The sequence below is a fragment of the Poecilia reticulata genome, chromosome 2 (assembly GCF_904066995.2).
Source record: "Poecilia reticulata chromosome 2, P_reticulata-male-v2, whole genome shotgun sequence".
NCBI lineage: Eukaryota > Metazoa > Chordata > Actinopteri > Cyprinodontiformes > Poeciliidae > Poecilia > Poecilia reticulata.
In genome coordinates, this window is record NC_088831.1 from 40,053,211 (window position 1) to 40,078,165 (window position 24,955).

Here is a 24,955-nt window from a genome sequence, read left to right on the forward strand (position 1 = left end):
TTATTTAAGGCTTAAAATAAATAACTTTGTGTCAAATGTTAATTTAGAAACGTTTACAACAGCTAAACTGGTTCTTTGGTGGAAGGGTAATTAATTGTTGCAATATGACATGTACGCTTTTGTACATAATAAGATGATTAGGATAACTCTCAGGAGTACTTTTTAAAGTGAAATTTGTTTGACTCTCCTCGCTCATCGTTTCAGTCTCGGTTGCGACTGCAGTAGACGCTGCTGTAAACTAGACAGGAGAGACACTTGTAAGTCAGAATGATTAATCTCCATTATGTAATAGTAACATGTTAAACTTTTTAGATTAATCACGCATTAACCCGTTAACGTGTTAACGTTGACAGCCCTACTTACAATATAAAGATGAAGCAAAATAACTTTTATACAGAGTTAACAAGCCCAATCTCAACAAGGATGAGTGGTTAAAGCACATTGCCATTTGCTTTACATGAATCCAGCGCTCTAATGAAATGAAGTGGTTAATATTTCACAAACTCCCAGTAGAAATCAAAGCAGTTGAGAGTAAACCAGATTTGAGATGATTATAGTCAATGATCAGTGTTTTGTATTGTTAAAGTACTTTTAACTGTATTGTTAAAAGTGCAATACAGTACAATTACCTGTATGTAAAAAGTGTATATCTTGTTTTCATTAAAGGCATCCAAAGAATCATGTCCACAAACAGAAGTTGTAAGTTTGGGCTATTTTTCGCTGCACACTCAGAAACTAACAGCTACATGACAACATTTAGCTCATTGTCACGTCACAAGCTACTGTTTTAATGTGTCTTATTTGAAAAACTTTGCAGTTAGTGAGGTGGCGCTAAACGGTTTAAAGTTACCTTCAGTAATACAAGAAAGTCAATATATAGGCAAGACGGTTAAATGGAAAAAACTGAGCAAATAAAAAGAATAAGAGTGGAAGACAGATGAGATGCGCAGAAGCTGCAGAGCGTTTTGGCTCTGGCTCTACAGTCCCTGTCAGAGTTCAGCAGCACAAATCATCTGTAGGAAGTGTCACAGTCTGTCACTGATTAGCAAATCATAATATTGCAAATAACATGAAAGAACAGGTGTGTGGGTCAACTCCGACTATGTCTGTTTGATTTGCAGATTCATTAACATCCTTGTTTTCCACACTGTAATTCCCAGGTGGGGAACAGCTTCAAACCACAGGCCTAATTGGGAGCATGTGTTTTTGCACAGCGTCCAAGGCATGCTGGACTTTTCCAGGCTCAGTTTAACTTCTGGAAAGGATCTCACAAATCCAGTATGGGATGTATTTCAATAAATCAATGTAAAACATTTAAAATTACCATAAGCACTGGACAAGTTTCTTTGCTGATGGCTCTAAGGACATTTATCCGCCCTCCCTTTTGTTTCAACCTTTAAGAGTCCCTTCACTCTTTTCAAACTGTCCAGACCACTTGAGTGCCTGTGTAAAGAATAAGGTGGGTCTGGATTTGACAGGCGCGTCTCTTGAGTCGGCAGCAGACCAAACTGTGGCCGTCAGCTGGGAGAGATCTGCTGCTGGCAGGCGGCACAGCGTCCTGGGACGGCCGTCCAGGAGACAACTGTCTTACTAATTAGAAAGCCAAGACACTGATTAGGTTCAATTATGGTACAATTTTGAAGTCTAATAAAGATAATAATTAGACTTAATTATAATCTAGTAAAGTTGCAGTTCTTATCCTCAATAGGCTACATTATCTGCATCATCATCAGATATACAGAGATTTTCACAGTTTGTTTCAAGTATTTGTGGATTTTAGCAATTTATAGGCAGTTTGCAGGCAGCCTGGTATTCACAATGCACTGCTGTGAATACCAGGGAAACACTGCAACATTCATGACCTAATTTTCCTTTTGGATTCTACTGAAGAGGTTCAGAGACGTCTGATCAAGTCACGGTAATGCTCAAAAAAGTCGGTGAAAACTGATGCGGCTTCTTTTAAGCTTCCAACTTGATTAACACTAACTAATCCTGCAAAACAACATAAAACCTGCAAAAAGGTCAAATAAATCATCCACTTGTTTTGTGTTGAGTACCAAACAGTCGTCTTTATCAATTTTTCCAAAAATAAATTTCAGACATGATTCACCTGTTTCATTGTGGATCATTTGGAGCAGATCATCTGCAGCCTCCCTCTGCATCAAAGCGCCTCATGCTGTCTGTGTTTACTGCAACAAGCCGAATCCCTTCAAATTAGCGTCCTGAAGAACTTTCTGAAATCAAAACCATGTGTTTGCAAACATTTATCTTTGCTGAATTAGACTCTATCCCTGCTCTGTCCCCCAACCAACCCCGTTTATGTGATGAAGCTGCAGCATAATTACAGCGTGCATCTCCTCGGTCGTTTGCCGCTTAGTTAGTCATATCATTTGCAAATTAGGGATGTATTAATGTGGCCTTTACCCAAAATATACTGGTTGAATTGAGTTAATTTTGTTTGAATATTCTGCAATTTGTAGGTCTTTTTGAAAGCTGTAATTTCAGAATGTAAAATCCATTGGAAGGGTACAGTGAAAGCATTAAATATGCCAAATTTACTTCAAAATCTTTTTGTTTGTGAAACTGAGAAAGGTCTTTCATGTTTTATGTGCTCCTGTCAGTGGTTGTTGTCAGCTGAGCTTCAATAGATGAAACAATCCCATTCAGGAGCTACTGGGTGCGCGTGGCCTGCTGCGCCACAACACTCAGATCTTCCACTGCTGCACATCCTGAATGTTTTTGTGTCAGGGACTACATGAGAGCACGCTTATAATTAGACATGTGTTTTCTGAGCTTTGAGTTATTCAGTTCATCTCTTTGTTTTTTTGTTGTTGAAGCGATGAACAATCGAAGACGAGGGGCGAGGAGTCCTGAAGAGCTTCTTTTCAGCCTTTAGAATTTGGCCACAGCGACCCACAGAGAACCGAGAAGGCGCTGAAGTATTTAATCGAGATGTTCCCAGGAAGCTGACACACACCAGAGATCCTCTCAGGTAGATTTCAGACTCTCTGTTGTCTCTTTGCCCTTAACCTCTTTACAGTGTCTTATTCGGGGTAAAACATGGAGGATATTGGACTCCTTTTAGACTTTGATCCGGACGGCTCCACTGACTTTGCATGTTGGGGACAAATGGACCAAAACTTCCACTTTCAGACCCAGCTGGATTCCTTCCTGATGGACTGCCAGGCAGCCAGCGGTCAGATCTCCCCCTGGTCTTCTTTTGGCTGTCAGTCTGTGTTTTCAGACACACAGCTGACGTTCACCGACTTGGACGTACAGTCACCGGGACTTGGCGCTTGCGCTGAAGGCGACGGATGCTCTGCCGATGAACCTCTGGAGGCGGCCAAGCGCCGGACACAGAGCCTGGTGCTCCACCAGCCATACAAGGTCCAACGGCACGCCGCCAACATCCGGGAGAGGAAGAGGATGCTGAGCATCAACTCTGCCTTTGAGGAGCTGCGCTGCCATGTCCCGACGTTTCCCTATGAGAAGCGACTGTCTAAGATAGACACTCTGAGGCTGGCCATAGCCTACATCGCCCTGCTGAGGGAGATCCTCATGTCGGGCTCTGACCCCAAATCCTACGTTGATGAGTGCATGAAGAGCGGCTACAAGAATCAAAGCAATGCAATCTGGAACACAAGTGGTGAGATAAGATAAGATAAGATAAGATGAGCCAATTGCTTCACTTTCAGAAACTGCAGCTTAAATATGTGATAACAATGATCTAACATTACTGAAGTAAACCTCTGATTAAATATATTTATCAAACATTTTGATTTGCATATTCACATATGCAAAGGTCTTTTTGAAATTGAAGAAAAATTAAGCAAATGATTTTCATCAAGAACTAATTGTTGTGTTGTTGTTTTTCCATGGTTTTGAACAAAGGTTTTAATAAACGCACTGCTAGGGTTCTTCAAGTTGAATAATTACACAATGGCTGTAAATTTGTTTAAGTAAGTGCATTTACACTTGATGCAGTTAAATCTGTCATTGGGAAAAAAACAACTAAAGATTTGGTTTTGACTTTTGGGGAAAGTCAAATCATGATGTCATCTAAAACTGTCATCTTGCAACAACTGGAATATCTGGAAACTATTCACAACACTTCATTTCCACATTTTGTTATGCTACAAACTTAATCCAAAAATAGATTGCAACAGGTTTCCATCAAAATAACACACATAACGTCAGAGGTTTGAAAATTGTAGGTTTTCTTCCCTTTCTTCCTTTGCCATGACTCAAAATTGAGTGCAGATCTATTATGTATTTGCAGCTCATCCTTTAGATGTTTCTCCAGCCTGACTGGAGTCCAATTGTTCTAAATTCAGAAGAATTGACGTGATTTGGAAAGAAACACATCTTTATTGACTTCATTTCAGACTTCGGAGACCAGATTGCACAAATCTTAAGGACAGCATTGAACACTCTGGTCTTCATTATTTGGAAGAAACACAATGTTGGAATCAGATTCTCCCTTGATCTGGTTCCCTGAACAAATGGAGTAATTTCTAAAGAACTGTCTTGGTCAGAGATATGATCAAGAACCCAGTCATCACTTAGGTAGAAATCCAGTGTTCTCATGTGAAAGGAGACACAACTCAATGGTCAACCATTGACAATGCAGAAACCATCAGGCTTTTAGCTTAGTGTGCCATTCAAATTCTTCAGAATAGCACCGTAGAGAAACAATATCACCTGGGCTGATGAAATAAACCTGGTTCAATGAATTTAATGGTTAAATCTAAACTTGCCTGTCTACCAACAGTAGCTGAGATTGAGAGGATCTATAGAGAAGAATGGTAGAGAGGTGTGCCAAGAGTCCTAACTTGATTTCAGGCTGTAAAAATTATTTCTTTATATTAATTTGCAAAAATGTCAAAGAAACTTTTTTCACTTTCCCACTGCAGGGTATTGTGTTTAGAGAGGCAATTCATTCAATCCATTTTGGAGTAAGTCTGTAACAACAAACCATGGAAGAACGAAGCGCTGTGAATATTTTCTGAGCTCTTTAATTAGTCTGACAGGTTTTGGACGGATCGTGGTGAATCCCATGAGGCTAATGCAGCCTTGAGCAGCTTTCTCTGCGTTCAGTTTGCACTTTATTCCCAGGTGTGGTTCCCAGAGGCATTCGGCCTTAAATGAGCCTCGGTTTCCTTGTATTCATATTAGCTTCTTTGTCTTAATTAACTAATTCTTTGGGAATGGACTCTGAAAGCTCTCGTAGCTTTTCACGCGTAAGTGGTCCTCTTTTCATAAAGCCCATACTGAAGACTTGTTAAACAGTCATTAAAATGTATTAAAACTCATGCCTTTGCCCCGTTTTTGTCCCTTTGTGCCCCCCAGATCTGACAGCCCGTCTCTCCTGGATAAAGTGGGATTAGCTGGGAAACACGATGGTATCCTGAGTCTGTTGGCTGCAGCTATGTGTCATAGACGGACAGACCTGCTGGCGTGGCGCAGCCTGCTGACAGACATCTGCAGACTTCTCACCAGGTCACACACCTCCGCCTTTATCAGCCTTCCTCGCCACTTTGTTCCAAGTAGCTTTTAATATTCTAATTCACTATTAATTGGTAATTGAGAGGCATTGTTTCAGAAATTGGGGTAACAAGGAGTCCTGGCACAGTGCAGCTTTCCCAAATGGATGCCATTTGTCACGGAGAGGCAAAGCTGGCATCAAACTCAAAGGACTCAAACTTCTGCACACGGACCTGAAGGGCTTTCTGGACTCGTTTTCATCAAGCTGCAGTCGATGTGTTGAAAACAGCCTTCATCTTGTAAATAAAAGATCGAAGTAGACGGTCAGGTGCTGCTTCCAAACAGCAGAAACTGAATTACTCAAATAGCTGTGAATTGTGTTTTATTTAAGCTTTTCATTTATATTTTGAAATAAAGTAGATTATGAAATTGCCTTTCATGAAAAGATCTATACTACATATCATCACATTCTTAAAATAATCGCCTCGGTCATTTTTTGCTAGAAGTGATTTAGGTCCAAAAGAAAAAGCACTTTTGGAAAAAAATGACTTATGCCATTATTTTAAGAAGGTGATTCAATATTAGGAACATTTTTAACCATGAAATGTGACTATTTTGTCTTGGAGATGTGTTTTCTGCTTCCGTTTTAAGACTTTAAGCTCTGAGGAGTTGGGCTAAAATGCTAAAGTTGGTTTAAACATCTTTCAAAACCATCAAACTATGTTTGCAATTTGTGCTGATTGGAAAAAAGTCAAGTGACAAAAATGCTGCCTCACTATTTTACATTGCATCTTCACTGTTTTTTTTTTATTTTTATTTTTTTGCTTTAATTAACATAAGCATATTATTTCAAAGAAAATAGATATTAAAAGAAACTCTGAGGACAGAGGAAGTTATCTTCAAATCTCACTGAAGGAAACTCATGCGGGATTATCACTCTGATTCGGTAAGGATTATAAATAATTATTTTTCCTGCACTTGAAGTTCACAGACATTATCAGAGATGGTTAGAATCAGCCAGATTTACTGACCTAACCCAAATCCAGAACAGATAACAGGAGACCAGAAAGACGATCAGCTATAAACACTGAACATCTCAAACATTCTTTTTAAAAATATTTCTTAATCCCTTGATCTGTTTCTTTTTATATTTTTTACTGCATTTCCCAAATTCTGAAGAACACCAAAAAAAACTTTTATTGTTGCAGAGTTTCCTAATCCTCACAGGGGGATCTCAACCCATCAGAATACCATTCGTATGAGATATGAATTAGTCATCTGAGCGGAAATTCTGGAGGCCAGAAGGATCCTTCCAGTCTGGGGCTTACATCAGGGTCTGTATTTTATTTATTTATTTTCTCTCTTTTTTTGCACCGAAGTGGTTTATTGATTTAACTTCCGACCGACCTGCTCTGACAAACGCCGAGAGGCTGTTCTCTCGGCTGGCAGGTGTGTTTATCGTGTCAGAGGAGCTTTGCGGTCTTTGGCGTTGCACTTGTAAATATAATCAGTGCGTTGCATCCTGTGAGGGAGTGGGCTAAATTTAAATCTAAAACAGTTCTGTGTAAAGGTCACGCAGCAGCCAGAGCAGAGATTAATTGATTTTGATCTTTTAGAAACTGCTTAGATAAAACTGTGCAGCTACAGTTAGTGGTATACCTAAAGATAACTTTAAAAAACACATTTTATTACAGTAGTAATAATGTTAGATTGAGCAGTGAGCAAATTTAAGAGAGTTACTATTTCCATGTAGTCAGTTTCTGACCTATGTAGATTATGAGAATGGTATTTACTCGTCTTTCCTATTGAAGTCGTCAGTCTTGGATCATATCTATATTAGAGGTATAGCGATACCTAAAACACACAAGATCATTCAGGGTATTGAGTTCAGAATATTAGTTTCAAGAAAACTTCATAAATCAAATGTATGCTTCAAAAATCCCCTTATTCTGCATTTTTATTGGTTTGGGTCGGTCATAGTGGTGCTTTCTTCTGTTTTCAGCAACAACTTCCTGTGCTTTGTCGTTCTTACTGGGAACCCAAAATGCTGCCAAACCGTTGATTTAAGACTTGTTGGGGCATCTTGTATTACAGTTGTAACCACTACTTAGTTTAATTAGCAATAAACTCAGCGGTAAAGTTACTTTTGTTCTAGGATCACACAGGAGGATGATAAGTAAATAAATTCAACAACTCTCGTTTATTTTTCTTTTCCCACAAAAGAATAATAGTTCAGATAACACCAATTACCTTCATGAAGATTAATACAACTTAAATTGTCCACCCTTAGAAAAAAACAAAATATTCAAAAAAATAAGGGTAGGTTTTCAACAACCGCTTCTTTTCCAAGAGAAAACAATTACATTTCCCAGTCAGTCAATTCAGTCAATGTGCACATAGATAGTCAATTTTTTGGGAAAAAATGTTCCTGAACAAATAGTTTGTGGAATTAAAAAACTAATTCGAGGTATTGGGGGGGCCCCCCTTTTTGTTCAAAAAGCTTATCTGTTGTCCAAGCAAAATGTCCAGCTCCAGCCGCACAGTCCCTCCTCTTTCCAGGCTTCAGTCCGAGTCACAAAGATGGCGGCGGGGCCCTCCTGCTTCTGGAACTCCACGGGCTCGTTCAGATGTCGGCCATTAAAAAATAAACCAACCTGCATGCAAAGTGTTAACCGATCATGCAGGTATATGGAAATCAGCGAGATTCTTTCAATTACTTCTCATTAAAAAACAAATTAGCGTTTCAAATAAACCAAAAAAAAACGCTCAGTAATAAAGAACTTAATAACATCACTTCACCATAAAACAGTCTCATTTCACAGAACTATGCTACTTACAGAGTGACACAATATACTCCGGTTGTTTTTTTTTCTTGTTCAGAAAAACTGAGCAACATTAGCTCCGGCTAGGTAGCCATTCTGAATAAATAAGCAGCTGAAAATAAAACGACAGACTCACCGGAGAAATCCTGGAACAGAATGTACATCATCCAGTTCAAAATTACAGATTTCATTCGTATAACAGCAGCAGTAGTGACTAGTGACTTCTCTATTTCTGCTGAAACGTGCTTAGTCTGCATAGTCTGTCATTTCTCTTTCTTCTCCCTTATGCCTTACTCTTCTTCTTTTCCGACACAGGAGAAATTTGGGTCTAGTGCCCTCTACAGGACATCCTAAGAACTAATAAGACAACACATTAAACATACCGACAGACCAGCGTAGTTTATGGGGGTTACACAGTGAAGTCAGGACGACTGCAACTAGCTAGAGATGAGATGGCAGTCAACTCAACAAAGATTGTGATGTTTCAATATATTTTGTACAACATCATGTCTCTACACCCCATGGAAACAGGAAGCTATGAACAATAAGTTTCCAAAATACTTGTATCAAATGAAAACATTAAATAAACACAATATTGCCAAAAGTATTTGCTCATCCATCCAAATTGTTCAATTCTCTAACCCATAATATTGGTGGACAACATTCAGCATGCAGACTGGTTCTATAAACATTTGTAAAAGAATGGGTCTCTCCCAGTTTGGCAGAGACTTCCCATGTTCTAACATGATGGACAACAACTTGTGCAATATGTCCAGTCATTACGTTAATCTCTACTTGCTCTTCCCCAGTCAAACATCACTGGCATCGTTACAAAGTGGAAATGATTGGGTGTGACAGAAACTCAGCACAACATTTACTAAGCAGGTTCAGCCAATGAGGCGCGTTCACACTTTCAAACTTCATGCAGCCTTCAGATTTACTCAACAAGTCCAGTTCTATCCTGCAACTTTTGGATGAACTAAATCAAATATTAGACCCGATTCAAATAACTAGTTTGTATTTCCAGTCTTTGATGGAGCTGAATGACATGTTGATGAGGGAGTTCAGAGTAGAAATGCATCTAAACCTTGCAGGACAGCAGCTCTCAACTCCTGGACTTGGACCCCCGTGTCATGCAGCTTCATGGAATGGATTTCCATGCTGAGGCAAAAGACTCCAAGCTTTATGTCAAGTGGGAAAGCATTATAGCGTTGGGCTGTTTTCTTAGGGAAGACACTGAAGTTTACCTTGTGAAGGAAAATTGGGAAATACTTTCAACAAAACAGCGTATAATATGAATGCTGCAGTTGCATTTATTGTTTTGGACTTGTTGGTGAAATTTCTTAAAGAGGATAATTCCCTCATCAGTATATCTCAGGGTTGAATTTTTTTCAAACTATTTCAGTGATGAGTTTATTTAACCGCATCATTTATATATTTTTATTTTTATGACCAGAGGTGCCATTAAATTTGGAAGGGCGTTAGATTGGCTTATATTTTTATATTACAGGAAATCTATTACATGCGGTTTCTCTGTCTCTTTTCTGTTCCTCTCAGTAACTCCCCTTACCCCCCAAAAAATAACACAAATTTCAATGATGTTTATATATAGTAAAGGTAATAACTGTTTTATGGTCAAATTTTATAGGTTAAGTCCACAGAGTTTTCACAGCAGAATGACATCATTAATACAAAAAAGAGGGCTGGGCGTCCTGGGTGTGTAACTTTTTAAAAACAATATTACCAGATGCGTAATCCCCTAAAATTACACGGTGTACACAGCTTCTCAGCTTTTCATGAGCAGCATTAACTCAATCTGTCCTTCAGGGCTTCAGTGAAGCATTTTACTAAAAAAATAAAATAAAAAAAATATAAAATAAATTTTGACATGGGATCTTTAAACTCATTAATCTGTTGCAGGGTAATTTATCTCCAAATGCCATCAGAAAATGAAATAAGTGAGAAGAGAAAATTGTAATTTTTCACATAGATGCATGATAATCCTGCACATAATTGCCCAGCAATTGTGACTGACCACAGCAAAAGCAGGAACAAGTCTACTCTAAGCCATCAAATGATGTCAAATAGGTGGAAATCAAAAAAATAAATTGAGACGTGACCATTTGAATGTTGGAACTCTGGATTCTAAAATTCAGAAAAAAACTGATTTCAAAGTTTCTTCACAAACCTGCTTCTTTTCTCAGAAATTTGTTTGTTCTCTGCCAACTTGTTCTTACATTTGCTGTGGAAAATCACAATTTTCTCCTAAGAAAGCCAAAAACGAATTTCTTAAAATGAAACCTCAGATCTGACAGAGCAGAATAAATCCACAAAAATACAACTAACCTAATAATTATACACACAGGATGTATCATGAATGTCATTCAGGCATTTGGATAAAACTGTTACCTGCTGAGACAGGTTGGCTGAAAATGTGCAGTTCTACAAACATCAATGTAGAGAGAAAAGATTTTGTGGACTGCAGATTTCACAGTGAGACCAGTCAGTCTGGCTGCTGGGCTTTAAGAAATGAACCTTTATCGGTTTTTCTTTACCTGGTTGACAGAGCGTTTGATCTGCCTCCCACTGTTGCAGACCAAGTTGCAGAATAATCACCCGTTCTTCCTCTAAAACTCTTCCACCCAGTTCTCATCCTCATGGTGATCCGGATCTGCTTTTCTCATCTCTGCTCAGCTTCAGAGGATCTTTTGCTTTTATCTTCTCAGTGGATCATTCGGATCAGAGTGTGTGTGAGTGTGTCCCAAACTTGAAACAGACCCTTTAATATTTGAAACCTTCTCAGACGTGCATTGGATCAGTCAGATGCTTCCTCATCATTAGGCCTGCAGCCCCCCTCCAGAGGTCGGATTAAACCCGCTGTGGTAGAGTTGAGTCTCTAAAGTCAGATCAATGGTGTCCAGTGGAGAGGTGGGGATGTTACTGGTTACACAGGTGACAGTAAGGCACCGACAGCAGACTGTAAACACCCCACTTCTTGTTGACATCCATGAACTGCTCCAACTCAATCAGAGGAACAAACACCACAACTGTTTGCTCAGTCCAAGCCCTGAAAGGCTGAGACCAGCCAGGCCACCTGGCTGAAACATCGCTGTGAACCTGGACTAACCCTCCTGCTAACCTTGGCACCAGGGTCACAAGTGCAGCCCTAATTACGCTGCATTATTTGTGGAAGAGGCCGGTCCATCGGCACCCGAGTGCACGGCTTTGCTCATTTGTTCAGCAAATTTACTCTGACCCCCATCAACACCGACCAAGCCCCCTCCCCAACCCGTTTCTCCTGGTGAAGTCCAGATTCTGGAAGTAGCACGTGCATAATGAATATAATTGTGTTATAACCAATGTAATTGCTCAGGTGACACTGTTTTTTGTAACTGTCAAGTCAGTGAAGTGAGCTGAGGAGAAGTGTGACTGAAAGGAGCTTCAGCTGCTTTTTACTGACCATGAACCTTCAAATTAATGCCTGGTCCGAACACAGTCATGCATTTTTATTCCGTGCAAGTCTAGAGTCGTCTCTTATTGCTTTTTCTCCATGGTAACTCTAGTGGAGCTGCAGATATTCACGGCTGACGGGGGAGAATCTTTTAATATGATAAGAAGTCCTATTTTCAGTTTGATAGCCCACTCAGGTGGAGTGGGCTCCACCAGAAAAAAATTGGCAAATGTGGTTTCATCACAATTGATGTCATTGATAATATTTCAAATGTACCTTTTCCTAACATCCTGTAAAAGGCATTTATTTCTACATAACTTGGGTTGTATGCTGAAGTGTCTTTAACTGATACAATAAAACTTCAATACTTATACTTATATAAGACATAAGTACTGATGCTTATTATCGAGAAAACAAAACTGTTTGGTTCCTTTATGAAATCCATGATTTTTGTTTTGGCTGAAACAGACACATAGCTGTAAATCACGGCATCTTGTCTTCACGTACTTCTCCAGAGCGTAAAACCTCAGAGGGCTGCACTTCAAAGCCCCACAGCCATAACTTCACATGGCAGCGGAGCAGACTCAGGTATTGAGCTTACAGTTTTTGAGGAATGGGGGGGTTTAGCTGTGCCCTGTTTTCCTTCCACCTTCAGATATCAAAGCAAACTCTGACAGTGGGGGTCTCTGGCATCTCAGGCCCCCTTTCCACAGACGAGACAAAGTACTGCGCAACGAGCCTGCGTTGCATTAAACAAAGTCTAAATGTTTCAAGCTGCTACACACTCCCTGGTGAAACCTCTATGAAAGGGCCCCTAATGCGATTTCAGAAACACCTTGTCATCGGCCCCAGGGCAGCAGGATGGAGAGGTGTGGGTAAATGCATTAGCAGGTTCTCGGTGTTTCAGGTTGACTCTATGACTGCAGGTATATCTACGGTTTTATAACCGAACGCTTACCTCAAAAATAAGCCCAGGTATTTATTGGGAGTGAGGAATAGTCAGCTTAATTTATATAAAAGTTATTGTGCAATTTGTCACCATGGAGGTATTTTTACTGACTCTGTTTGGATCTTTGAGTCAGACCGCTTATTCTCACGTTCTGATAATAGGAAGTCAGATTTTACTCTTTTAAAAGTGTCTGGATCTGTTTTCTCCGTTTTTCAAGAGGTTTTTTGTTTAACATTTTTTCATTGGAATTTTTTCCCTCATTTTTTATTCGTCCTTTACTTGTTAATGCCTCACTTGCTAAGAACTATTAATTATTAAAACTATAGCTGCTTTTATTTTCTTTATTGAATAACGGCAGATAAAATTTAAATGAATGAAAATACAGTGAAATACAAAGTAAGAAATTGTTTCATGATATTGTGTGAAGCTTTCAGCTGGGATCTCAAAACTCTCATTGCTCCCATTTATGGAAAGTGAGGTAATGTTAGGAAACCATTAAGAACGAAGAACTTCTTTACTGAAATGTAGGTGCTGAGATAAACAAAACAACATTATTTTCCTTACCCTGCAATAAAGAAAAACCTACTATTTAACTCATATTGGCAAGACCAAATAGTTAAACCATTGCTATTTGTGATGTTCTCATCCTACAAATTACAAAATACTGTGATAAAATTTTAACTCTGTATCATTAGTCTCTAATGTTGAGTTTTTTTTACTTTGATTTTGTGCACAAACAGATGTTAGCTGGTTAGAACATCTCACTGGATTACAAACCTGGGAGGTTATTGGGGGAACAGTCAAAACCAAAAGCACAGCCTTGTGTAATCTTCAGATGAATACGCAGTGACAAACCTGTTACTTGGCCTCTGTTGGCAAACTCCCATCTCCAATCGCACAGCCTTATGTGGATTTATTGAAATAAACAAAATTATATGATTTTTGTGGAAAAAGTGCATATGAATCATTGTAAACCTAAAACAAAAAATGATACATCATACAATTTGCTGCTTCAGCTTTAGCTTTCTTAGTCCAAGTCAGTTTCTTATTAAAATATCTTGCACACCAAAGACCACACACAGAGCTCTTGACTCAAACGTCTGACTAATTTTAGCACCAACAAGGTGAAAAGTTAGAATCTAGTAAATGATCACCTGATGGATGATACGGGTCCTAAGTCATTTGTTTGCCAGATTTGTTTTTGTTAAACATAATTTTCAGCTTCTGGACATCATTTTCATTCCTCCAAATATCAGTGAGAAAATGAGTAGAAAAAGCAAATAGAATATAAACCCTGTGATGTGGAGTCACATGAGTCACAGTTTCACAATTTACTGGAAGTGAGCTGTGCGATAAACCAGACATACTGTGCAGTTTTTCCAATTTTGTTTTTTAAATATTGGCATCAATTCACTCCTTTCAAAATGGAACATTTTAGTGAACAGACAAATTAAATAGCATGTTATCTTTTCATTAACAATATGACAAACTTTCAGCCACTAATTAAAGTTGCTCAAATTAACTCTAACTCAGAGATAATATATTGAAAGATAAGCTTTCAGAAATTCAGTCCTGTTTGCTTTAAGAACAGCTCAGCTGTGTTCTTCAGAAGTTGGTACTGTCCTGTAAATGCTTTAAAACTTAAAGGAGCTTTAAAGTGGCCGTGCTGCTGTGTGGATAATAGATTATTATTCATAGAATAGAAACCAGCTGTGCTTCAGTTTACAGACCATCTTCAGTTCATCTTGAACACCAGGTGCAGGTGCAGTCACTCAATTTTCACAAGAATTCACTGAATTGTTTTTAATTATGTTCACGCTGAACAACACACTTAAGCTTTATTTATATGTAGTAGAATAACTCAAACTAAATGGTATTAGAAAGGAAAAAATATAAAACCACACTTGGCTCCAGCCCCCATGTCGCAGATACAGTTGCCAGTGTCTTTCTTTTCAGAATGACTCAAGTTCAGTCCGTCAGACTGAATGGAGAGCATCGCAGAGTGAGTAGCTTGTTGGACGTCTCCCTGGACTTTGACTGGGCCATTCTAACTCTAATTCTAAACCATTTCATTGCAGATCTGACTGTTTATGGTTGTTTTCTGCTGGAAGTTGAACACCAGTCTTAGGGTGGCCATTTATTGGTGGCCATTTATTGAATCATTTTTATCATGATAACAGTTTTGATTTATTGTTGTCTTGATAAATCCCAATTAGTGATGTTATAAAAACTGAGGGAATTATCAGAAATAATGTTTTTACTATTTTCTCGACGTCATTAATAATAATTAAATGTGAAAATATTAATAAATGTTGTTACTGTGTACAGCTTGGTGATATAAATCACACCGTTTTAAAGTAAATGGGATCCTGAAGAAGCAAATGTTATATGGGAATGTGTTTCAAAATCAATATTTGTGTTGCTATCAATGCTGTTCACAGTCATGTGGTTACCTACAGAAACGAAGTAATGACTAATTTACTAACAATTTTACTGTTATAATAATAGTATCACAAAATATTGTGATAAAGTCCTAATTCCACATCTCTTTTGTAGCATCCACAATGTTTTCTGTCAGGAATTGCATCTTTTTAGCTCCCTCCTTATTCCTACCAACAGCTTTATGGAATTCATAACTAATATTGAAAGACATTCCCACCAGAGTTGTGAATTTCAGCCCCATTAAATCAAACGGTTGACTCTTTTTACTAATCGTGTGATTTATGAAGGGTTTTATTTAAAGCTCTTAGATTAAATGGAAATAAATACAAATGCACTTGACTCTTTTCAGATTTTGCTTTTCATTCGAACCATGTGTGTTTTGTTTTACTTTACAGCTATGGATTATTTTGTGTTGGTCTACCACATCAAATCAAATCCCAATAAAATATTTGAAGCTCAACATAATTGTGACAAAATGTGAAAAAGCTTAAATATGAATCACTGGGAGACTAACATAAGACATATTGATGTAGGTGATGAGAAAGTGATGGTGAACTCTGTGCTTCAGTTTGTGGCAGATGCAAAAATACAAGCAGACGTGTGCTTTGGTTCTCCTCGTTAAAATCATCCGGGGTGAGCCGCACTCTGGCGGAGGTGGTGGAAGTCAAAGGTGACTGGTCCTGGCATCCTCAAGGACAGCAAAGCTCCTCCAACAAATCACACGTTAGTGTCAGATCAAAGCGTCTTATAAATCATCGCAGCTCCACACGTTTGGCCGGGTTTTACTCGTTCTGGTCCTTTTCCCTCGTTCCGTGCCAAACCTGTTTCTTGTCTCTCATCACCTCTCCGTCTCACTAGTCATCTCCCTTTTCTTGTCTTCGGGAGGCCGATGGCGGTGCGTGTAGCCAGGATGTGGTTCTGTGACAACGCGGAGGATGTAGAATCACAGAGGCTGTGCCCTCGACCCATGTGGAGCCCATTTCGGAGGTGTCAGACAAGACAGGAGTACGTCACCCTGCTCCGCTGAGTTACAGCCAAGGCTCATCTTTGATCTGCGAAGAAAGGCCATCCCTCTCTTTCTTCTGTCTCACCTCATTCTTCTGTGAATATTCTTCTTTTTATCTCCCACCATTCCTCTCAGAGGGGGGATTCTGGAGACAGAGATTCACTCCAAACTCCAAAAGAACATCATGTGAGATAAACATGAATCACTTCCCAGCATCCACAGGGGATTGAAGAAGATCTGGTGTCACAAATAACCAGCGCACAGACTTTGCTGAGGTGATCATGAAGACAAAGCCTGGGTCTCTGTTTTATAAAAAATCTATTATTATGAATAGATCAGAAACGGTCAAAGAATCATTTATATACAAGAATGTCATGAACAGGAAAGTGCTGAACTATCGGTGTCGATGTCCATGAAGCAAAGAGACTGTAAGACATTTGAGCCACATTTAGATGAATCAAACTAACTTCTACTCTGAAAGTCAAAGAAATCTCTCAAGTTTTAGATTTCAAATTTAAATGTGTGAGTTTGTGAAAGACAAAATTACAGAAGTAAGTTAACTTTATTAATTTTGTCTCCAAGAGTTGAATAAAAAAGGGTTTTGTAGTTAGCACTTAAAAAAACTGAGAGGAGACAAAGAGTGGAACTATTTCCCAGGTTTTTAAAATCTGAGGCTAAATTCTTGTTCACATCCAATGAAAAAGGAAGTTGCACTTACACTCAGCATCTTGTTCAGAGGTTTTCCTTCCAGTGGTTCTTGGTGCAGTGCCACCGCTGGTGAGGAGGGGAACAGGTTTTCAAAGGGATATTTTTGTTTGACACAGTGCAGTGTGAAAGTGAACCGCAACAGCAACAGTTGGAAAATGTAACAAATGTTGCAATTTTGCTTCCCAGTCAAACCGAGTCTACCAGACTATCAGGTGTGAAAACACCCTCAGGGTATGTAAGTTCCTGACGTTAAAGGAAGTAATAATTCTCCCAAACACCAAGTCTCTTTCTCTCTTTACTCTGGCTTTTAGCAAACAGACATAATGCTAATAATCCCCACTGTCCATAATGAAAAGCTTGCTGCTAGATACAGTGAAAATATTGCTGGCAGACCCACCCCCTTGTCATCGGTGTGTGTTTGTCAGCTTACCTCACAGATGCTGCACAGGATCACTCTGCTTTCTACAAAGTCAGGACCTTCTCCCCTGAGCGCAGAGGCCTCCTGCAGCTGAGCAGTGGAGCTGAAGATCAGAGGTCACAATCAGGGAAAGTGTGTCTGCGTGTGTGTGTGTGTGCGTGTGGTTGCGTGTGTGATTCCGAGAGTTCACATTCCTTCTTTCATGCTGCAAGTGTGCATAAACTTGAGCATTACTTTCCTCCTGGCACATGTGAAGCATTACAGTCTCCACCACCAGGCTGTATCCTGCAGATCGCCGCAGTCTGGATCACGGCTCCGGCGCTGCGTGAAAAACGCTGTGACAGTAAGTGGAGCCTGAAACGCAAAGCAGACCAGGCTTTTCCAGCATAAACAAGCGGGCGTTTCATGGGTTCAAACTGTGCTGCACAACAAGCAGGAGGTGATGGGTTTCCACCTCATTTGCAGCGGCCGAGCAGTTTCTCCTGGATGGGTAAAACAAACAACGCTGATCATGAAATCTGATCTTTTTCACATATTTTGTCAGTTTTGTTAAATGACTTCCGAACACAAGACAGTTCAACACAATTCTGACTAGTAATTCATTCATTTGCACGTAATAATCTTTCTTTAAGGAGAAACCAATGAAGTTCAACTCACGCATTACTTTTTCTTAGAAACATTTGTTGAACTCCTGTTTATGATTGTGATGGTAGGAAAAAGGGAAAACAAGCTTACAACGTAAAATTAACTTCTTTTTAGGTTCAGGCAAGCAGCTGTTTCCTTGTATCTGTGCCTTAACTCACCAAGATCAGAAATCATCTTACTTGAATATCATGTTCTCTTGTATTTCCAGTTTTGAAGAGTTACTTAAAGAAACAGGCCTCCATTGGAAAACAAGAGGTTTTCATTGAGTTATTAAAAGGTTAACAAAATGCTTTAGTTGAACAGGAGTGGTTCGTGACTTTTTTGTTCAAAACAATTTATTCTTAATGGTTTTTTTTTTCTTTTTTAACGAATGAATTCAAATCAAACACTTCAGTGGGACCATGCTCCTGCAGGAGGAGACATATTTATTAAGTCTTTTCACCTTCACGCCACTGAGCAAGTTAGGGTTCAAATCAAAACAGGTGCAGTCAGCTGATGTGATGAAACCTGGAGAACATGTGCTGAGATTCTTCAGATGTTCTAATGTAAGCCACCTGCGCGCTGCGGTTTTCCTGCGTGGACAAACGACGCAGGACGCGGGTGAAGGGAGAGTCTGGAAGCGTGGCGCGCACACCGGAGAGAGCGGGCTGCTTACTGAAAAAAAAATCCTCCATCCTGTTTCCCTTTATCGCTTTAGGATCTGTAAAAACCCGCACTTGAATGTTAAGCTGGCTGCTTTTCTCCAGAACCCGCGTAAATCGCTCTCCAAGGTGCGCAGCCTCCGGCTAAAACACACCGGCCTGGTACTCATGGAGGATTTTTGAATAAAATCTTATGAAGAAACTAGATGTAATAAAATGTTTAAAAAATGATTAATATTTATTTTATTTTTCAATAAATATCATTTTAGAAAGCAGAATAATTTAATTTGTCTCCTTTAATCCATTTTGGTTGATTGTGGGATGTAAAAAGAAAAAGAAAAAAAGATAAGTTCTGTTTTATTGCTGAGGACAAACAAATGAAATAAGAGCAGGAGGGTCTTTGTGACAGTGAATAATCTCCAGATACATAAAACCACCGCAGCCTCCTGCTCATCGGAGAGAGGCGCACCCAGGACTCACCCTCCGCCTCCGCCCACCAAACCCCTCCCCTTCCACCCTCAAAACTATTTAGCATCTGAAGTTGGGACAAAGTTTCCAAAAAACATTTTTTTTAGAACGAAAAAAATACTTTCTGCGAGAGCAGACGCGGGCCAGCCGCCAGAGTGAGCTCCGGCGGTGTTAGAAGAAGAGCATCTCGAAAAGTTCTTCTCCTTTCTAAGGATTTACATTTATCCTGTAACCACGGCTTCGAAGGTGGACACCGTTTTTTCCTCCCTGTCTCTACATTTCTTCAAGAAAGAAATGGAAGAGGGCTCCAGCTCCCCGGTCTCCCCTGTGGATAGTCTGGTGACGAGCGAGGAGGAGCCGGAGCGGCAGCAGAAGCGCTTCTCCAGGAAGAGGAGGCACAGCAAGAAGTCCGGAGAGGACAGCAGCGGCAGCGGGAGCAGCCCCGGTCCCGGGCCGGTGAAGCGGGGCAAGAAGCCCAGCCCGAGCAGCAGCCAGTCGTACGAGGAGCTGCAGAACCAGCGGGTCCTGGCGAACGTCCGGGAGCGCCAGCGGACTCAGTCTCTGAACGAGGCCTTCGCGTCTCTGCGCAAAATCATCCCCACGCTGCCGTCGGACAAACTGAGCAAGATCCAGACTCTGAAGCTGGCCTCCAGGTACATAGACTTCCTGTGCCAGGTGCTGCAGAGCGACGAGATGGACAGCAAGATGTCCAGCTGCAGCTACGTAGCGCACGAGAGACTCAGTTACGCGTTCTCGGTGTGGAGGATGGAGGGCGCCTGGTCCATGTCAGCATCCCACTAGCAGTCAGAGACAAACACAATGCCAAAGCGGTGGGTACCCTGAGACCTGCGAGCGTTCAGCTTATGGTTCCAAATGGAATCGTTTCTATCATCTTCATCCATATTTTTCACTAAAATATGCTCAGCCGCACGCATCCAGCTGACAGTAGATATTAAAGGAAAATTATGGAGTGGATTAAAAAACAACTTTAGGATTTGTTCCGATGAATCTCTGAGCCGCGAGAGTTTCTGATTAGGGTTTTGTAGATCCGGCCCGAGGCAGAATCGAGCTAAGCAGCAACTTAGGGCCTCCAACCCCCCCTGGGTCCCCAGCAGGTCTTCTCACACTCCGAAACACACACTGGTTTAAATTCACTCAGATTTTAAAAAAGCAGCTTATTGTTATGATTTTTAAAACAGTTTGATAGGTAGCTTACCGGTCATAATTTGATTTTGTGCACAGAGAGGTTGTAACTTCAGGTCACTTAAAGAGAAAATCTGCATTAAATTCATGAGGATTTGCAGAAAACTTAAAATAGCAAAAGGAAAATATTTCTTTAGTTAGTTCTAGTGGGTGTTTTTTATTGTATTTTATTTTTAATTACTTTTAATTAATTTATATTACCAGAAATTAAGAGGTTTGTAAAACATGAAAATGTTTTAAAATGACTGTGTTTCACTCAAAATGTATGAATATGCGGAACATGCAGCAAATTACTAAATACAAGAATGATGAATTTATAACACAAAATTAAAATTCTGTATAAAGTAATAAATAAATCTATTAATAAAAAAATATGACTGAAGCAAACAAACAGTAATGAAAATAATGAACAATTAATCATGTTCAGAGTTTTGATTTCATCAAAGAAATGAATAAATAGATATTCATCCTGTCAGTGCATGCTAAATACTCTATAAAGGGGGCTAATAAGCAGCTTAACATAAAATGTCACATAGTGTCTGCAGGTGGATTTGGATTTAATTATCTTCATTCAAACTTAACATCTCTGTGTATTTGACTTCTGTCACTTTAAAAACAAAAAATGCAGAGAAGAGGAAGCTAAGATTCATGCTCAGTGTTCATCGGTGGGAAATACGTTGAACATGTTAGAAAAAACAGCAGTGATGTTCTTTCTGTAGGGTGTTTTTTATTTATTCTGAGAAAAAAGATGTTTTTAACAAACTTCTAAGATTTCAATAATAATAATGACAACAACAATAATACTAGCTTACTGTACTGGTTAAACTTGGCCTCAACCAGCAGGCCCAAGTTAGTAAGATAAATAACTTTAGCAGACTGATGTGACTGATGAACATTACTTAACTATAAGATAAATTGCTATCACAAACCATGAATATGAAATCAGTGGTTCTGTGGTGCTTGGTGGGTGAAGGACTTCCCCCCCAAAACCAAATTGTGCTCCAGGCCCCACACAACCTTTGACCGGCACTGGCATCCTGTAACGGTTCTGGCATCCTGTAACGGTTCTGGCATCCTGTAACGGTTCTGCATCTGAATGCTGCAGCTTCTGATCTTCAGGCGGAACAGAACCATCCCTGAGCATCCAGCTGGATGCTCGGGTCAGATGTCTAGATAGAGAAGGTGCTATGCGTCCCGTTTCCAACAGAAGATCACGTTAAACCTGAGACTTGTACTTCTCTTCTTGACATGGGTGATAAAGGGGAGGGAGGAGGACTGGAAATGCAGGAGTGCGCCGAGAAAGGAGCGCAGCAGCTGTGGTGCCATCACGGCTAATTTATATCCGCAATAGAGGCTTTTCCTGCGCGCAGACCGCAGGAATGGGCAGCTCGGCTGGACATGAAAAGTTCAAGCCGGTGCAAGATAATAAAAACAGAGGAACGCATTAACGAGCAGTCAGCCTGCGGTTACACAGGACTTTTTTAAATGTGGATTTGCAGCCTTGTTGCTTTATGTTCTGGTTGTTCCCTTTTAACCAAACTTAAACGTATCTGTTCGTTGCTGCAGTGACTTTTTAGGAAATGTTTTAATTGTCACACAAATAGCCGTTCATTATGGGTTTTAAGGTTGGTCATTATGTTCAGGCAAAAATAGCTGAACATATTTTAACCCATGTGAAGACTAAAAATTGGGTCTAAATAAAAACATTAGCTTTACAGACACATGGAGGCATCAGTTATGAACGTAGTTAGACCTTCCAGACCGAAGGGAAATAATCTAAAGGCCTTTTTACAACTGTTGCTCGTGTTAAGGTTGAAAAAGTGTCGCATGAGATGCGCAATAGGCTAAAATCACATGTGATGATCACATCTGATCCGATCCACGTGTAGATAAAATATATGTTGAAACCTGTCATTTAGTTAACCTTTCAAATCCAATAATAATATATATGTTTAAGTGAAACATAAGACCTTATTTTTCGTTAGTTTAATTTGTTGGATTCATGGAAAATGAAAGGAGTCAGGTTGTTCTGGTCAGAGGAAAGGCCTCTGAGCGCATTTGCATATTATTTGAGTGAGGCCATTAAAACCCCGCAGGAAGTGCTTTCTATTGTTTTAGGATTGTGCCTCAGGTGCCTTCTAATAAATATGCAGCTGGACCAGTCACATAAAAAAACAGCCCATATGGTTTTACTCAGTTCAGAGTCATAAGAGTCATAATTGATTCATTAAGGACTTCCCGCTTTCTCTCAGAATTCAGATTGTGTGTATTTCCGTGATTTGTGCGCCTTAATGAGAATTTCTCTGTTCTTTTTTTTTTTCTTTTTCTATTTCAGACTGTTTGCTTCCGAATGAGGCAAAAGAGATTATTGAAGAACTGATTGACCTCAGAGGCCGAGGATGGAGCAGAGGCGTGATGTGGCCCACGGAGTGTGTGCGTGCCTGCGTGAGTGTGTGTGGACGCAGATTCATCACACCGCGGAGGATAGAACTGTGCAAAGTGCGCAGCGGGCCAACACAGATCCGCCAGCTGTGCGCATTTACGGCCTGAACTCTCACTAAAACCTTCCTTAAAAAAAAAAGAAAAACTTAACAAAACATGGAGATTTATTTTGTTTTTCAAAGACTTTAAGCCAGATTATGAATTTATATATAGATATATGAAAGCATATTGTACATATTTGTGTAACTATATCCTGTAAAGGGACCAATGCAATTCGGAGTCTTTTCGCTGCATGGGGTTTATTCCGACGACTTCCTTCCAAGTTCCGTCCAGTTTCCACTGTTGTTTTTGCTTATTTATTAAACGGGTATTTTTTCTAAACAACAACAACAACAACAAAAAATGTACTTCTGTGTTTTTTTTTCACATATACTTAAAAACCCATTAAAATGTTCGGTTTAATAAGTTTGAATAACAAAGTAGAACTGGCTCTCGTTGAAGGGATTTTTCCCTCTGTGTGTTGGGTGTGAGAAGTTGCCCTTTCCCCTCCCCTCTGCGCTTGTTATGGAAAGAAAACCCCGCTTAAAAAAAATAAAAAATAAAAAAGAAAGAAAGAAAAACAGAACCCATAAAGATCCAGCTTCATTAAGAGCGCAGGAAATAAAGTTCAGCCACATAAAGTGTTTGTGCGCTTTTAAAACCAGGCAATCAGTGTTTAAACTGCGACTCCTTCGACCGCAGATAAGGACAATAACTCCGCCTAAGGTTTTTTTTTTTTTAAAAAAAGAAAAATAAATAAAAGACCTCAAAATTACGACTGAATAAATTCTTTTGAGTTCAGCTGTTTACATCCAGCTTTCCCAGACGTGGTTCTAGATGCAATCTGAGCGTAAAACAGGAGCTCATTGTGAGCGACGGGCTGCTGCTTTCAGGGACTGTCGGAGCTAAGAGACGCTCTGGGACTGAAGCAAAAATAAAACTCCTATCTCACACACACTGAAACTGTAGTATGAGATCATTTGGGAATTAAATACATTAATAATGCTGCTTTGATATCATTTATTGTCCAGCTGGGACCAAAATGTGTTTTAGCCCCAGAGTGGAAACACCAAACTTTTTCCACCTGCTGCTTTCGTGAGAATGCTGATGTCCAACAAAGCTTAAATAATTTACATTTTCCAAGACCTACACATTAAACTGATTTATTATCTTTTGACAGCGGCATGCCAAACTACTGCTGTAAAATATAGAAATATATTCTGCAGGTTTGACAATTTTAGCTGCTTTAAATGCATTTTGTTTTCCCCCAAATGCAACTCCATAAGCAAGCTGGGGTTCAAAGTGGTTCTGTACAACAACTTAGCTCTCTTGGCAGATCAGCAGCATCTGACATGTTATTCATATCAGCTGCTGGTCAAAACGGCAACATTTAGAGTCCAAATCTCTCTTGCGATGTCAGACTCTGTCCTTCAGCTTTCAGATGTTTGAACATTTCCGCTCAGTTCAGTTCAGTCTATGCAGCAGCGCCAAGTCACAACAGATGTCACCTCAGGGGAGTTCGCCAACAGGTCCAGTTCACCTCCAGTTAACCAGTGCAGCTGAAACCATTCCAATGCTCGTCATTCAGACCCAATAGGATGCAGTGAAACTGAATCCTGCTGATGAGAACCAAAATCAGTTCATCTCCAAGGAGCAGATGGAAACAGTAAACGATTCCTTAACGTATCCCATATTTAGAAACATAAATATATATCAAAGCATATTTATGTAAAGATGATATGGAACCATGTCCAGTGATAATAATGACGAATACTTGCTGAGATAAGCCGCGTGTTGCACAGAGCAGAGGGATGTTGTGCTCCTGCACTCTGCAGTCAGTCAGTCACTCAGTCATTTGGGAGCATTTCTGGCTGCACAGCCTCACAGCTGAAAAGACTCCAGTGCTGCTCCAGCACACCTGAATTTATTTGCTTGCGATGAGACTTTTTGCAGCTTTCCTCTGTTAATGGTCAGTCAGCTCATTTAAACTTTAGTATGTCCTAGGACTGGAGTCCGACATTCTTGCTTTATTATTTCGAAACTCGGTCTGAAATGCAGTGCTACTCTGATTTATTGTCCGATTTCTTTTTATTTGCATTGCAGATTGTCATGGTAACGGGGGCCTTCTTCAGTTCTTGGGCCCCTCATTGGCCATATGTGCCCTAAAGTCACGTTATTTACAAATTTATCAATGATGTATTTGAGCGTGAAGGAGCAGGGGTTTCCAAGTGTCCATA

At 39.8% G+C, this 24,955-nt stretch overlaps 2 protein-coding genes across 2 annotated transcripts; both read left to right on the forward strand.

Moving 5' to 3' along the window:
* The first annotated feature begins 2,527 nt into the window (after positions 1–2,527).
* Positions 2,528–5,913, forward strand: LOC103460139 (protein Fer3). The gene is made up of 2 exons (XM_008402154.3): positions 2,528–3,646; positions 5,350–5,913. Exons 1-2 carry the CDS (start codon positions 3,061–3,063, stop codon positions 5,385–5,387), a joined length of 624 nt encoding a protein of 207 aa, XP_008400376.2. The 5' UTR covers positions 2,528–3,060; the 3' UTR covers positions 5,388–5,913.
* Positions 5,914–19,107: 13,194 nt separating this feature from the next.
* On the forward strand, positions 19,108–23,455 carry twist2. The gene is made up of 2 exons (XM_008402140.3): positions 19,108–19,864; positions 22,573–23,455. Exon 1 carries the CDS (start codon positions 19,329–19,331, stop codon positions 19,833–19,835), a length of 507 nt encoding a protein of 168 aa, XP_008400362.1. The 5' UTR covers positions 19,108–19,328; the 3' UTR covers positions 19,836–19,864; positions 22,573–23,455.
* Positions 23,456–24,955: the final 1,500 nt, after the last annotated feature.